The sequence below is a fragment of the Corvus moneduloides genome, chromosome 18, assembly GCF_009650955.1.
Source record: "Corvus moneduloides isolate bCorMon1 chromosome 18, bCorMon1.pri, whole genome shotgun sequence".
NCBI classification, from domain to species: domain Eukaryota; kingdom Metazoa; phylum Chordata; class Aves; order Passeriformes; family Corvidae; genus Corvus; species Corvus moneduloides.
Genome location: NC_045493.1, coordinates 6,077,073 through 6,092,373, shown reverse-complemented (window position 1 = coordinate 6,092,373; position 15,301 = coordinate 6,077,073). Strand labels below are relative to the sequence as shown.

The following is a 15,301-nucleotide window of genomic DNA, read 5'->3' as shown; positions in this document are numbered from 1 at the left end:
GAGCACTATATCCTCCCAGCCAACATAATATACAATTTTAGATATATTTATATAACAGAGATCATAGTGTATTATCCTAAAAAGAGCTAAAGCACAGGCAGTGTATGAAAAGTGAAAGAAATCGTCCATTAAACTGCAAGCTTTATTCAATATGACTGTATATTACTACTGTAAATTTTGTTAACAAAATGTTACATTCTAATCTAGCTTGAAGAAGTTTTCTCTAACCACAATAATTCTCTCTAGGTATCAGAGCCAGCAGTACTTCAGTGAAACCTTACATAAAGCCAACTTTGGATGCATTTGTAAATCATGAGGGAGATTAGTCATTCAAAAAAGAAAAGCATGAAAAAATCCCTCTATTTTAATAAAATCAGTCTGAGTTTAAGCTGGTGAACAGCACTACGGTAGAAAGTTGTTTGTGCAATGGAAATCTTTGCACCAATATAACACCAGCTGAAGAAGCCCCATCACAACCACAGAGGCCTCAAACACATTTGCACTAAGATGCTCCCCCCATCCCCCATTTCAGCACAAAATAGCAGCTACATGGCTTTTCTTGAAATTAACAGTCAAGTTTATGTGTGTGCTTGACTTTGAAACTTCACATACACACTGATTTTTGCTCAAAGATCTTCCTCAAAAGGGAACAAGTACCTGCAAAGCCATAAAAGTAGTTCAACAAACAACAGAGAATTCAGCAAAGATCACTAGGCAAGGGAGGGATTTTGGCTGACGAAGTAAGTTTAGCAGTGTTTGGTTTAGAGAATGTTTACTTTGGGAGATACACAAAAAACCAGCGTCAAAGTTCAGATTTAAACCCTGCCGTTCCCTTTACTTGAGCTTTTCAACACATCCTTCCCGTACAGTGGCTTAAAGGTAAGCTTCATTTACCTCTCCTGTTACTTTAGGTAGATCTCACCAAAGGCATGCATACTGCAGAGAAGGGGGACATTTTGCCTGTGTAAGTGCAGCTAAACAATAACTGAACTTTGATGAAGATGAGAATGTAAAGCTGGGAATACGGACAGCAAATTCTGCTGTGCCAAGAGCAGAAAATGTTTATCAGTGGTTACTGGACAAAGTATCTCAGCCCTAAGGGCCTGACTTCTGGGGGCGGGGAAAAATCTAATGAATTTATGAAGGAACAGTAAGAAAAAGATGGACTCGAGATGTTCAGTCACAGTCTAAAACAACTTCATAAGCATCTTCTTTGGATCCTTCATTTTTGCAGAACGATGTATTCTTTTACATGGGAGGATCACCTTAAATGGTTTCAGGATTTAAAGCAGATTAGTCTGGGGGAGAGTTTCAAAAATTAAACTATCAGCTCAGTTACTTCAATCCTGTTACAACATGTTTGAAAATATTTTCCTTTAAGGTTTTATTCACTGAAATACAGGTCAGTGAACAGGTACAAGTATGTGAACCTTCATACTTTATAGAACAGCTCTCTTTCCTAATTTAAAAAGCATTTTAATCAACACCTTAGTAAGATTTTTGTTTTAACTGTATTCAGTATTTTGTCCTTATATTGTAAATAACTGCCTTTTTACTCAAAAAAGTGTGTCAATTGAAATTAACCTTATAAATTCATGAAGTAACTTTATAATTAAGTGTGAGAAAAACCCAAGGCCTGGCATTCAGACACCCATTCAGTTTCAGCTGACAGAGCCATTGAACACTTACATTTTGATCTCTGACTGTCACAGGAGGGAATTACACTTTTTCATATCTTTTTAATATCACTGTAATTACTGCACCCAATATTATGGTGAAAAGTCTCTCAGACCCACTTCTTGGTAAAGGGTTTTACAGCTGAGTAAGTCTGATGTATTCTCTTCAAATACATACCGAAGAAAATTTTTGATTTTAAAAATAATTTAAAAATGCAACAGTCCAATACTCAGTACATTAAGAGATTAAGTTTCCATTAGAAAAATGCAGGTTCTACTTAAATGTATTTTCAAACAAAACAGGTGAGGTTACGAATCTAGAACTGGGATCACAGTAAGCCTAGAGAAACAAAGTTCTGAAGGGAGCTCACAAAGACTTCACATCATGAAGAAAACAGAGAGCACTACGAGTTCTGCAGTGCTCACAAAGTAAAGTGAAACAAAACGTAACTAAGCCAAAAGCAGAATCAAGCCAATCAATCACAAGAGTGGCAGATGAGGACAGAGAGCTGCAGAAAGGGTGCACAGACATTGAGTAACATGCCTGAGTAAGGCCATGAGCAGAGCAGGACAGATGTTTATGCCCAACACTTCCCCCACTGCAGTCCCACTAATGGTACTCAGTGCAAATATACATCTTTCTACATGCCTAGATCTCCTTTATTCACCAGATTGCTGCCTTGCTTTTCCAAAATACTCCCACAAAACTTCCATTTTTGTTGTAGCTACAGGATGTTTGTTTTTCAAATTTTTCAGTACATCTCAGCCTTCTGGCATGCTCCTGCCAGGGACTGGATCAGGAGTCCCTCTTCTGCTTACCAAGCTCAAATCTTCAAACTTAACTTGACATTGTATTTTCAGCACACACTACTAGCACAGCTAGTGCACAGTTTAACAGTTTATAAATAAAGAGTCCCATATATTTTGCATAATGAGTTTGTTACTGTTTAAATATGCCAGTAATGACTATTTGTATGGAAGAAGGTCAACCAATTCTTTGGCAAGCTGGAGGCATTGTGTAAGCAAAACCAATTACCAATAAAACAGACTTATCCTTCTAATTGATGTGTTCCACTAAAAAACAATGCTGTTGAATAAGGTGACTATAGACCTTCTGCTGTGACAGAAATCAGCATGGACCTAAAATCAGGGAATAGATAACTAAATTCAATTACCCTCGGTCCTCTCAACTGTGTTGTCTTCCAGGCTTTCACCTGTCAGTATGAAGTTCCTATTTCAATTGCTTGCCCTTGCTCTCATCATAACCTCCACATTTTGTGGAGTCAAGGATGTCACCGAGCATTTTGAAAGCCTTAAAGGTGCACAGTCACACGAAAACGGGACTTACGTGCCAAACCTGCCACTCGAGTTCCACAGAGAAAACACCATCACTAATGACTTGATTCCTGAAGAGGAGGAGGAAGAGGATTATCTAGACCTCGACAAGATACTGAGTGAAGATGACTACAGTGATGTTATTGATGCTGCCCCACACATGGTTTCTGAAGTTCAGCAAGGAAATATTCTTGAACTATTTCAGGGCAAAACTAGAATCCAGCGCCTCAATATCCTCAATGCAAACTTTGCCTTCAACCTTTACCGCAGTGTGGCAGACAAGGCCAGCTCCTCAGACAATATTATCATGGCTCCTGTTGGTATTTCCACTGCAATGGCTATGATTTCCCTGGGTCTGAAGGATCAAACCCAGCAGGAAGTGTTATCCGTTCTGGGCTTTCAAGACTTCATTAATGCCAGCAGCAAATATGAGCTCATGACCGTTCACAACCTCTTCCGCAAACTCACCCATCGGCTCTTCAGGCGCAACTTTGGCTACACACTGAGGTCTGTCAATGACCTTTATATTCATAAGGACTTTTCTATTCTGAATGATTTCAAAAACAATATGAAAACATACTACTTTGCTGATGCCCAACCAGCTGATTTCTCAGATCCCAGCTTCATAGCCAAAACCAACGAACGCATCCTGAAGCTGACCAAGGGATTAATAAAGGAAGCTCTCGTGAATATAAACCCTACAACACTGATGATGATTCTTAATTGTCTTTACTTTAAAGGTAAGAATCTGTTATTTCAATCTTAGTGAAGGATTTTCTCAGTTCGCAATGCCATACTGTATGTCATAAGAAAGCCAAAATGGAATTTAAGTCTAATCTACACTATAAAAAACCCACTGACTCCCTCACAAAGAATCTCTATTATTAGCCCATTTTTGCCTGCTTCTGTAGTACAACAATGTTCTAGTCATGGTCTGAAGTTAGTAGGTATTGTATACAGAGAGCAAATGCTTACTACTTCACAGCGAGACAGAAAAACAACGTATGAATGCAGAATAGCCCCAGAGATCATGAGCTGTGTAGAAGTCTCAGATGGGGAGGTATAAATGCATTTGCAAGTTATTAGTCACATTCAGACCTGGCATCACTGAAATGGTACAGACTGATTTCAGTTAAAGCACTTAAACATTTCTTAAGTATTTAGGATACATGTGAACGACCACAAAGAATTTCAGCTTGAAGGATGCAATTTTTTCATACGATCAGAGCATGATCCTTGTCAACAAGCCCATGCAGGGGCCCTAAGAGAATAACCAAAACAAACACTGTTCTTCTACAACTAAAACCACACACATTCACTGCATGGAATATTTCAGTTAATTCAGCATGAACTGTCTGCTGATATAGGCTTCTTCATGTATTAGTATAGGCTGAACAGTTAAAGAGGCTTGAAGTAGCCTGTGCAATATATTATTATTATAAACCCTTATTTTCAATATCTTTACATTCAAACTAAGAGCCTGTGGTGAGATTTTCAACATAAGTTATCTGCCTCAGGTTGAAAGTTTCTTAGCTTTTCAACAAATTTTTAAAATTATATTAAATGAGCAAGAGGTGGGAGGTGCCAATGAAAGAAGAACTGAGGATGAAAGGAAATCTGTTACTGACCGTTTAAGATGAAAATCAGACAAAGGTGACTTAAAACACGGGTAAGGAAAGACAGATTAGCCCAAAAAGGTAAGTGTTTGCAAGTACAACACACTCCTTTCCCTAATTCATGAAGGAGTTTATTTTTCCCCAGTTATGTCCCTACTTCCAAGAAACAAAGGCCTCTCTTACACCTGCCATCTCAGCAGGTTACAGAAGCAACATTCCTATAAACGTACCTTTTCCCACTCACTTGCAAGGAATTACTTCCCTGAATAATGCCACTTATCTCTACGAGAATCTGAAGCAATCATTAGCAAAATCCAAATAATCTCCTATTCTCAGGTACCATCCAACAGGCACTTACCTGTATCCTTGACTGCATCTCTGATGATCACATCATACTAAATACAAGGCTTTACTGTCTGTCAGACCACCCTAAGAAAAGGACTATACAAAGTGAAACTATACAAAGTGAAGGGGCTTTTTTCATAATTTGGTCAAATTTGAAATAGCCTTTTGTTTCACTCCAAAATTATTAAATACTTGTGCTACCTCAAAATAACAAAAACACCACAAAAACAGATAGCTGTGGTATTGAAACTCTCCAGTTATCAAGATCAAAAAGACTTGGCTTTTTCTTCTGCCCATGAAGTCCTGTTAGTCCAAACTGCCTTGGTGCCATCTGCTGAAGGCTGTAATTTACAACCCTCAAAACAAAGAAGATCAATTCTCTATTGCTATCTCTCATTCTTTTGTCTTACAGTGACAGTCTCCTGGGAATTCTATTTTGAGTGGAACTGAACTTTTTAAAAGCAAGTTCTGCTCCTGAGTTTCTTAGTTTCCCCGCTACTCCTCCTAACATGTCAAATTTTGTCCACATCTTTCCATTTGCACTGTTTGCACCACTGCAGAGAAGCTCTATTAAGCCCTCAGAACTAAGAAACCTATAAGCATTTTCAGATATAGAGATATTCAGTTTAAGTGATACTGAGTAGTGGGACACTTGACAAACACTATGAGGCTTCAAGCTCCTTTTATATTAAAGACCACCAAGAAACTATTGGAAACTATTTATGCTGGTAAGAAGTACATTTTATCTTGTACAGATGTCCAGTCTACCCCCCATTTTGCACAGCAATCATTTATGAGCTTCCTATCAAGTAGGAGCTGGTTATTTTAGCCATGGCAGTTTTGGTAACTGACAAATGTTGACAGGTCCAAAATGTCCTGATTTTTTCTGAGATTCTGGTCACAAATGCAAAAGAGGAGTCACTCAATGGAGACAACATCTGCCACCACGGATGGATCCAAAAGACATCTTGGGGGAAGATTCAAAACAGAAAGTCACAGAAGTCATTAAGCCCCAGCTAGTTTCAGCTGGCCACGTAGCTCCTGCTGGGGATCAGTATTCTACCCCAAGACAAATGCATTTGCAAAACCAAATCCAAGAAAAATGTTCCCCAGCTCCTATCTTTCACTAGGAAGAGCTGATTATGTCTCCCATCCCTCAGTGGATGGCAGTGCTGCTGAAGCTGCCCTGGCCCACAGCAGCCCCATGTCATCGGCCAGCTGGAGTCCTACGCCTGTGAATTCTGCTCCCTGAAGAACAGCCAGATACCGGGTTTTCCTTAGAAGTGAGACAATTTGTTTGGGAATAGCATCATCCATTTTATACCCCATACCTTTCAGACTATTAACCACAGTCTGACTGCTTCTCAAACTGGTCCACATCAGCCTGACATGTGAAGGAACTATTAGAATGAAAGTTGGACTTAAGAAAGAAAAAGGCTTATTCACAGTCAATCTGGCAAAGTCAGACTAAGGAACCAATTAAGGTTATATTGTAGGCTCTCCACACAGTCACATTCCTCACATACTTGCTTGCCAATAATGACCTAAATTCCTGAGTTTTTACAGGAAATACTGGTAACCTTATTTCCACTATAATTGTCTAGCTTTGTCTGCCCCTTAAGAAATTATGTTTATTCCAGAGCCACAGTTCTAGAAAAAGACCAACAGAACACTGTATTTAAAAAAACCTTCTTTCAAATAGTTAATAAATATTTCTGGCATCCAGAGTATCTCCATATAAAAAGCTTCAAACCCTGATGGCAAAGCTTTCTGGGCTGCAAAATGTGTTGGACTGCATTATTTGGGCATAAACCTGTCAGATTTCAGCAAATCTACAGGAGCCTGTTACCACATCAAACTGGATGACAGAATTAAGCAGTCAACACCCCAGGTCTTCAGGTTAAGACAGAAAATGAACCAGTCTGAATGGACTAAGGTAAGGTAATGCCTTCAGCAGACCATCTTCTACAACCTAATGCAAAATGAAACCAGCCCTTGCTTAGCTTGATACACCACTAACATTCTCCGAAGGTGCCTTCAGAACTGGATTCAAGCATCCCATCTCTCAGAAAATACAGCTGGGTCAGGTGCTCTGCTAGAGGCAAACCCTAAAAAATACTCTGCATCTGTTTAAATTTCTAGGTTCCTCACAGGGAAAAACAATACACACCAACCACATTCATATTTCTGGTTTGTGTTCACCTGTTTCTGCAATTTGGAACACTCAAATCAGACAAATGTTAAGTTATAAAGCCAAGAATTTTGAAGTCACTTTAAAACCTGTCTTCTAACTCAGGCTTCACTGAAATCAACAATCTCCTACAGTAATTCCCAATTCATGTGACTTAAAGCTTAGTGTAAACCTATTCTGGGAACATTTGATTAAACAGGGACCTGATGCAGAGTTTTATCTGTCTTCTGCATTGTATTAACAGGAACTTGGGAGAATAAGTTTCCAGTGGAAATGACCACAAAGAGAAGTTTCCGGCTGAACGAGAAGCAGACAGTGAAGGTGCCGATGATGCAGACCAAGGGCACCTTCCTGGCTGCCGCCGACACTGAGCTGGACTGCAGCATCATCCAGCTGCCCTTCGTAGGCAACATCAGCATGCTCGTGGTGCTCCCACACAAACTGTCTGGAGTGAAAGCCCTTGAAAAGCAAATCACACCTCAAGTGGTAGAAAAGTGGCAGAAGAGCATGACAAACAGGTATCTGCTGAAAAGCACATCTTGTTAAAGTCTTAATGTATTTTCTTGATAAGATTGACAAGGGTAAGTAAAGCATGCAGGGGATAATATATTATATTCTGATAAAAAAATACTAAACCTAAACAAAACCTCCAAAATTGGATTTATTGCATTAAAAATCAGGACCGGTGAGCTCTCAAAATTTAAATTCCGTCAAGAAATCGAGGATGATTGAGACAGAAAATTGGAATGAAGTTCCAAAATTCTTTCTATTGATTATTTAATGATGCAGATTTAAAGAAAAAGTTCTTACTGATAAAAGCTTTCAGTAAGAAGGAAAAACAGAACTGTGAAAATAACAGATTATTGGTGCAGAATAATCTTGGTCACATCAGCCTACGTTCAGTTCAGCACTGAGCATTACAACAGAGCTGCGTGTAAAGGAACACATTCCATAATCAACAAAGAACATCAGAATTATGGGAGAGGAAAAACAATAAAGTCATAAAGCCTCCCTTGAGGAAGGTGGCAGAGTAGGTGTGTATCTGTCTTCAGACTTGATAAAAAGAGATGATTTGATGTGCTATCCAGGAATTCAACCTATTTCCATTGTACACAAGAAGTGACAAATCTCCAGTTTAGTATTTCAGAGAATCTGACAGCTCGACACTTATTACAAGCATGCAATGAACTGCTCAAAGTCACATATCTTATACACATAAATAATGTGAACCATTATAAATGAAATATCAAATTGACAAACTAACAGTTTTTGCAGGGGAATTAATTTTTTAAAGCACAGTTTTAAAAGTCACGATGCTCAAGTTTTGAAAGCAAAAGTACAGTCCTGTGTATCTCTGTGTCCTGCTTGCTGAAGACAGCAAAAAAACCAAACCACAACAGGTCTGTAAAGCAAAGGAGTCATGCACATGCATATCTGCTCAATGATTTTTCCTTTTTGTGTTTATTTTTATTAGAACAAGAGAAGTGGTTCTTCCTAAATTTAAGCTGGAGAAGACTTATAATTTGATTGACTATCTGAGATCCATGGGAATAGAAGAACTGTTCAATGGAAAAGGCGACTACTCTGGTATATCAGATGAGAAGGTCACCATTGACAGGGTACTTACTCCTCATTTCACCTCCTCTCTGACTAAACTCTATCACCTTGTAACATGGCAGCACAGTAACAATATTGCACAGTAAGCTAAAAAAATATTTTTTCCTCATCTTTTCTGGAGGACATAGGAGGGAGGGTTGTGGGTTTGTCCTTGTCTACTCACATAATGAAGAGAGTGTTTAATCAGATGTCAAAGGCACTAAGAGTGTTGTGGTCAGTCAGGAACAGGCTTCTCCACAAAACAAAACCCCAAGGATTGGTGCTGCGTAGGTGTTGCCAGCAAGGGTGTGGGATGTGGAGCAGGGAAGGCCGTGAGCACATCATTCAAGTGTACTTAGGAGAGCCTCAATTTCACTTTTGTTTTCCTGTTTTGTTTGTTTGAACAGTTCAATCACCAAGGCACAATCACAGTGAATGAGGAGGGCACAGAGGCTGCAGCAATCACCACCGTGGGGTTCATGCCTCTCTCCACTCAGACCCGCTTTGTCATCGACCACCCCTTTTTGTTCCTGATCTACGAACACCGCACCAGCTGCCTTCTGTTCATGGGCAGAGTTGCCAACCCAGCCACATCTTAAAAGCAGAGAAGACCCTCCAACACTCTGTTACACATGGGCTGTATAATTACAAGTTAAAATACCAGTATCATAAAGGAAAATTTATTGTCATATTAGCCAATACAAAAGCCGCTGGTATCAAAAGAAAACATATTATCTACAGGTAGTTTCTCATGAATGGACTCACAGCAGTAGATAATTTGACTGCAATTTAAAATGGTTAGTGCCATGCATTGATATAAGTGTATTACTAGAAAAAAAAAAAAAAAAATCACAAAGTAACTTACACTTTGTGTTTTGCATCAGTGTATAAAATGTAATCAATAAAGTATTTAGACTATCTGGATTCTTGAAATTTAGCTCTAAATTTGTGCTAGGATGTCTGTTTATGATAAATAGGACTAAGGAAAACCTGAATACCTGACCAGGCAGAGATGCCTAAGTCTCTCCTGGTCATTTTATACAATCTAACTTGAAAAAGATCTGATGTCTCCATTCTTTCTTTTGCTTGTATCATTTAATATTCAGTGAATACACACAATGTGTATAAACATTCAGACTGATAGACACAATAAGCATCATGGACTAGTGTACCAAGTAAGAGGAGACAGAAATGTCTTGGAGGAAGGAAATACTATGGGACCCACTACTCTTCCCCAATCTAACTTGTATTGCTTCAATACTTTCTCTGATCTTCACTGGAACAAGAGGTATCAGAATTACACCAGCCTAGTAAGTGATATAAATATCCTCAGAATACCCTTTAGAGGGAAAGCAGTCAGCAAAATGCTCTTTTCACTGGCTCAGTATCACCTAATCCTCTCCACAAAAAAAGCCATTTATAGCAATGACTCTGTTAATATTCCAATGCACTCTCCACACCTGATTTAATGGACAAAACCTTTCAAGTCACTGCAAACTTTCTGAATCATTCTAGTAACAACAAAAATGGTGTTCAAATGTGTCACCATTTCAAATTATGTTACTTACCCACACTCTGTAGAATATTGCTGTCTACCTGGTACAAGGAACAGAGCTGTACCACACATTCAAATGTGAATGAACATACCCACCTCTGCATACCTTCATTTACCTCATACCTTTTAAGAAATATGCCTCATAATCCAGTGAGAGTATTTTTATCACTTTTTGCAGCACCAAATACTGTATCAATCTATATACATTATAAATTTGTCTTATCTAAGCAAAAATGCACATATAACCTATAAACCAACAGTTATTTTAAGAACTATTTTTCTTAAGAAGGTGTTTTTCCAATATTAACTTGTTGATTTAATTTTGCTTTTATATACTGCTGTTTGTAATTTTGCATCTACTCCAATTATATGCTGCATACACACAGCTTTTTAACCTGTCAGCCAGTGAAATACTGGTATTAGATGATGAAATGATGAAGAGCTGATACTGAATAGGAAATGCAGATGTTTCCCCCAATTCCTGTCTTTTAAGTCCACTGTGGGATGGACAATTTTCAGTACTGAAGTGCACAACAGAAATTATTAACATTCATATACACACTTTATTGTTTTATCTGTATTCAAAAAGGAAAGCACATACAAAAGAGAAAAACATATGCAAAAGATTAAATATTCATGCCCTAGGTTTAAGTAGTTTATCAATGATTGAATGAGCTGGAGCATCTGCAATACGGGGTTTTGGGACTTAAGTAAAGACAATTATTCAAGGCAAAGAGGTCAAGCAGAAAAGCAAATCAGCTACTGCTGGAAACTCATGATCTTCATACATTGTGCAAGAAAGTCAAATATTTGCTTCAACAACCATAATGTAACCATTAACTCTTGCTTCAGATTCTGGCACTATCTGACTGCATTTAAAGGTCACATTGGTTAAGAAAAATGCAGTTATCCCCAGCTATTCAGAACAAATATATCATCAATAAAAACTTGAAACAGAAAAGTACTTCCACAACTTTTACATTAAGTCTCTAACAAGCACCAATCTTCTCTCACTATGCAAGCAATGGTCCTGCTTTCACTCAAATCAGCATCACTGAGAGGTGAAAAATGCCACCCACTAGAACATCTCTCACAATGCAGGACTAGCTGGCTCATGCAAAAACTGAGCAACTATTGAATAACAGTGATCCAAGACTTTTATAAACACATTTCTGTAAAGTTAGGAACTGGTCCTTGTGATCACTGCTGAATTTGGGGAGGGCTTATGTAGGAGACCACTGGAATAGACAGGAAGGAAAGGAACAGTCCTTTGATCTAGTGCTAATTTTAGACTCTTCTCTTTGACAAGCTTCAGTGAAGAGGTCTGTGGGGGCAGAGTATGAAATGAATGCTTTTTTCCTGCTTGTTAATGGATGTGCAGTATGAACAAGTTACAAGCAGGCATCCCTACTGCAAGCATGGGATACATTTTCCCCTTTTGTCCCACCAGCTGCGCAGGAAAAGTTCCACAGAACAATTCAGCTTCAAGAGGAAAAAAAGTAGCATGGAATCTTTTGTCCTTCAGGAAGTTTCTCTATGGATCTTTTAGACATGACTTTTTTTTTGTAAAAGCTACAGCAGTTAGGCAAATAGTCCTACCGACCTGGTAACACACCTTGGACGTATCAAATTTTCCGTTGGAGATCTACATCTACAATTTTTTCCTGAATTAGCACTTCTACTTTGTTAAATGTTTTTTCTCCAGAAAAAAATGACATCCAAGACTGAACACAAATATGCTTCAGAATAAATGAGTCTGGCATGGACATCAGTGTCCTTGCACATTTCCTAAAATGCTTTCAGCCTGACAGTCAGTTCTCATTTCAGAAGACACAGGACACTTACCCCCTTCTTTATCAACATTTTTCTTTTTTTTTTTCCTTTTATGAAGCAGAATTCACTGTGCCACCAAACTAAGACTTATTTTTCACTGCTTCTATTAACTTTTGTTTCTTACTTCTCCTCAGGCCACAGATATGTGCTGTTTATTACAATGCATGCCAAACACTATTCAAAGTAATACTCCCTGCAGTATTATTTAGCTCAAGGATCACCTGAATTCATGGCTTGAAACAATCTAACCCCAAATCACAAAAGATTCTTTATTTTCAGAGATTTATCATTATTAAACAAATGTTTCCCCCCCTTAGAGCAAGGTGTATTATTTTACAGTATTACTACAGTTCTCCTGGATGGTAACCCTGCACTAGCTGTCAATCAAACCATTTTACTTGAAATAGCACCAATGTTTGATTAATACAAGAAAAATTATCGTTTGCAACAACCCAACCACTGGATACTCACCACAGCAATGACAGGAATAAGCACACCCAGGTTCCCTGCACTACTGGAGGCCTGGAGAAGAAAAAGGAAATGATCAAAACATGTACAAAAGCATTTCTAAAGTACTTGCTATAAGACATATTTCAAGCATCAAACAATTACAACTCTGTGTCTTGCAAAGAGATGTGCACAAGATGGTCAAGAGAGCACCCACAAAATCCACAGGACTGAACACACCCTGGAATCCTTTAACAAAGCTTTTCAGGTTTTCCGCATGGACTATTGAAGGGATTTTTTCCGCTGTCAGCACACAGTCTGCAGATATTCAATAACTGCTAGAAAAATGGTAACTTTAAATGGGTGGCCACAAACAAGTGTCAAATGTTTACCAGAAGTTTCATTTTACTATCAAAATGAAGCCAAAAATAACAAGCCAGTAAAAAGACAGGATTTTCAAGAATTTATTTAAGCAGAAGGAGCAGCCTTTTCCATTGAAATATAAGAAGCATAAGGAAAATACATATTTCCTTGGACTTTTTAGGACTTTTTAAATTGCATGCTATACAAGTGTGTTTGCTCTGGCCAAGTAGAGTATTTAAGAACTAAAAACATTCACTGAGCACAGCACATCATTTCTCACCTTTTCTGATCAGGCAAACAGTGATGGCACAGACACCACACTGAGACATCTCCTCTCTAAAGTCTTTCCCAACCTCCCATATTCCTCCACACTGGATTTGGGAAAGAGGGAATGCTCCAGCTCCCTCCTTACAAGAGAGAGACTGCTGGCCCCACAGGGAAGAGGCAGGGAAGATGTGCTAACAGGATACAGCTTTGCATGAAGTGGAATAAACCAAAAGGAAGCAATTAAAAAAAGCAAAAACGAAGAAGGAAAGAAGAGAGCCATAGAGACACAAAGCCAAATAGTCTTCAGATGAAACAATAATGGCACAACCCAACTCAAACAAACTCCAGTTATCTTTCCTGGAGAGTCAAGATAAAACAAAACAAAAGATGGGTCTTAAAATATTTTTGAAGGGAATAAAACAACAGCACACAAGACACTCTAAGGGGTAGGGACAACTGGAGAAAGTCAGCATGGTATTTTTGTTAAATTCAGGACAATCCACCGCATGTGACTCACTGCTTCAGAGTCAGAGCAGAGATGCAAACTAACTGCAATAGCCAGAACTAGGCACCAACAGAACTACAGAAAACTTTTCTGTTCTGCTTTGTTACAAAAAATTAAATACCAGCCTCTTCATAATAATACATGGCACTGAGAGTGAAGAATATGGAATGACTTCCATTCCTGGGCACACTCAGGAGATATTCATGTCAACTACTAGGAATAGCAAAAGAAAAAAAAAAAACCACCATGCTTTTATTTCTCCTCACAGAAATCACTTCTGAATGGCTGAAAATAGAACAAATAAATCACTGAACATTTCAATGGTTATCTCACTGAACATTTTAATGGTTATCAAGCAAATTTTAGTGTGCTGAGAAGAAGAGACACAGGCAAACTAGGAAAGAAAAAACTGCTTTTGTTTGAGGAGTGCAGCACATGCAGTGTTCTACCCTCTTTATCTCTTGAAAATGAAGTAACCCCATCTTCAGAACACCTTTCATAACTTTTACTCTGCACTGAGTAGATGCTCTAGTGAGAACTGCTCTCAGTATCTTCACACTAAAGAAACACTGCCTCCTACCTCAATCCATCTGAAATCTGTCATTTCTCCACTTGCAGAATTGCACAGCTTTAAGTCAGTGCAGCAGTTTGTCTCCCATACTGATTCCAAAGCATCCCGTGTTTCCCTTTGCAGCTCTGCCTCTGACACTCCAGTTCAGGCAGTCTCAGCTGAACTGCAGCTAGCCCCTGCTTTATCTGGGACACTCCACACCGATCAGTCAGGTGTCTGAAGGCATTCTAGACCTGCATTCACACTCCAGGAGCAGAACTCACTCTCAGGCTTAGCATGGCGTGGGTTTTCCCTACGTGTCTAAGGGTGTGTTTAGCAGTGCAACCCACGTAAAGCACAGCTGCACACAATTAAAAACCAGCACGTATCTGACCTTCAGCGCTGGTCCTTTCTCACTTGCTCTCTCACTAGCTCTCTTTCCTTCCAGCCCAAGCTGAACAAACAGCTCCAGCAAGTTCATCAGCAGTTCATCCACAAGGTGCTCTTCCTGGATGTTGGCAGCAATGTTGGCCAGGGCGTTAATGACTGCTAAGGAACAGTGCCTGAGGAGAAAAAACACTTATGAACAAGCAATTCCTCAGGTTTTATATTTTCAGTGCTTTCTTCATAATATTGATAGTAACTCTTATAATAAGGCTGCTGACATATTTTCACCCAGGTTTTCTTCTTGCTGTTTTTATGAGCAGCACATCACTTTACTGACAATTGAAATGCAATTGGTATTTAAGTGAAAAACTATTTTTAAGTTGTGCCTTTGAGGATGTTCCATTTATGATGCTGTCATAGCCACAAGGAAAGTACTTTCCTGTGGCAGACAAAAAGCAGCCAAGGGCAGTGTTTCTGTTTTGGGAAAGCTCTTGAGCAGAAGAATCAGAACTCATATCAGTTGTTGAAGCTTGAGATTGCCTTGTTAAAAGATACTGACAGGAACAGTCCTCTCAGCTACTCCCACACTGCACTGAAAGGTATCCAGCCTACCCCAACTACCAACAGAGTCAGTA

The 15,301-nt window shown here is 38.9% G+C and overlaps 2 protein-coding genes across 4 annotated transcripts in view; one reads left to right on the top strand and one right to left on the bottom strand.

Annotated features, from left to right (window-relative positions):
- Nucleotides 1-15,301, bottom strand: part of PI4KA (phosphatidylinositol 4-kinase alpha) — a 54,339-nt gene that overhangs the window by 22,889 nt on the left and 16,149 nt on the right. For all 3 annotated transcript variants that reach the window (XM_032128296.1, XM_032128298.1, XM_032128297.1), the window contains 2 exons: nucleotides 14,674-14,842; nucleotides 12,619-12,669 (listed from right to left, as the gene is read on the bottom strand). In XM_032128296.1, coding sequence (XP_031984187.1) covers nucleotides 12,619-12,669; nucleotides 14,674-14,842 — 220 coding nt within the window. The remainder of the gene's footprint in view (nucleotides 1-12,618; nucleotides 12,670-14,673; nucleotides 14,843-15,301) is intronic.
- SERPIND1 (serpin family D member 1) lies at nucleotides 774-9,692 on the top strand. The gene is made up of 5 exons (XM_032128299.1): nucleotides 774-879; nucleotides 2,883-3,751; nucleotides 7,408-7,681; nucleotides 8,638-8,782; nucleotides 9,167-9,692. The coding sequence occupies exons 2-5, from the start codon at nucleotides 2,899-2,901 to the stop codon at nucleotides 9,356-9,358; spliced, it is 1,464 nt and encodes a 487-aa protein (XP_031984190.1). The 5' UTR covers nucleotides 774-879; nucleotides 2,883-2,898; the 3' UTR covers nucleotides 9,359-9,692.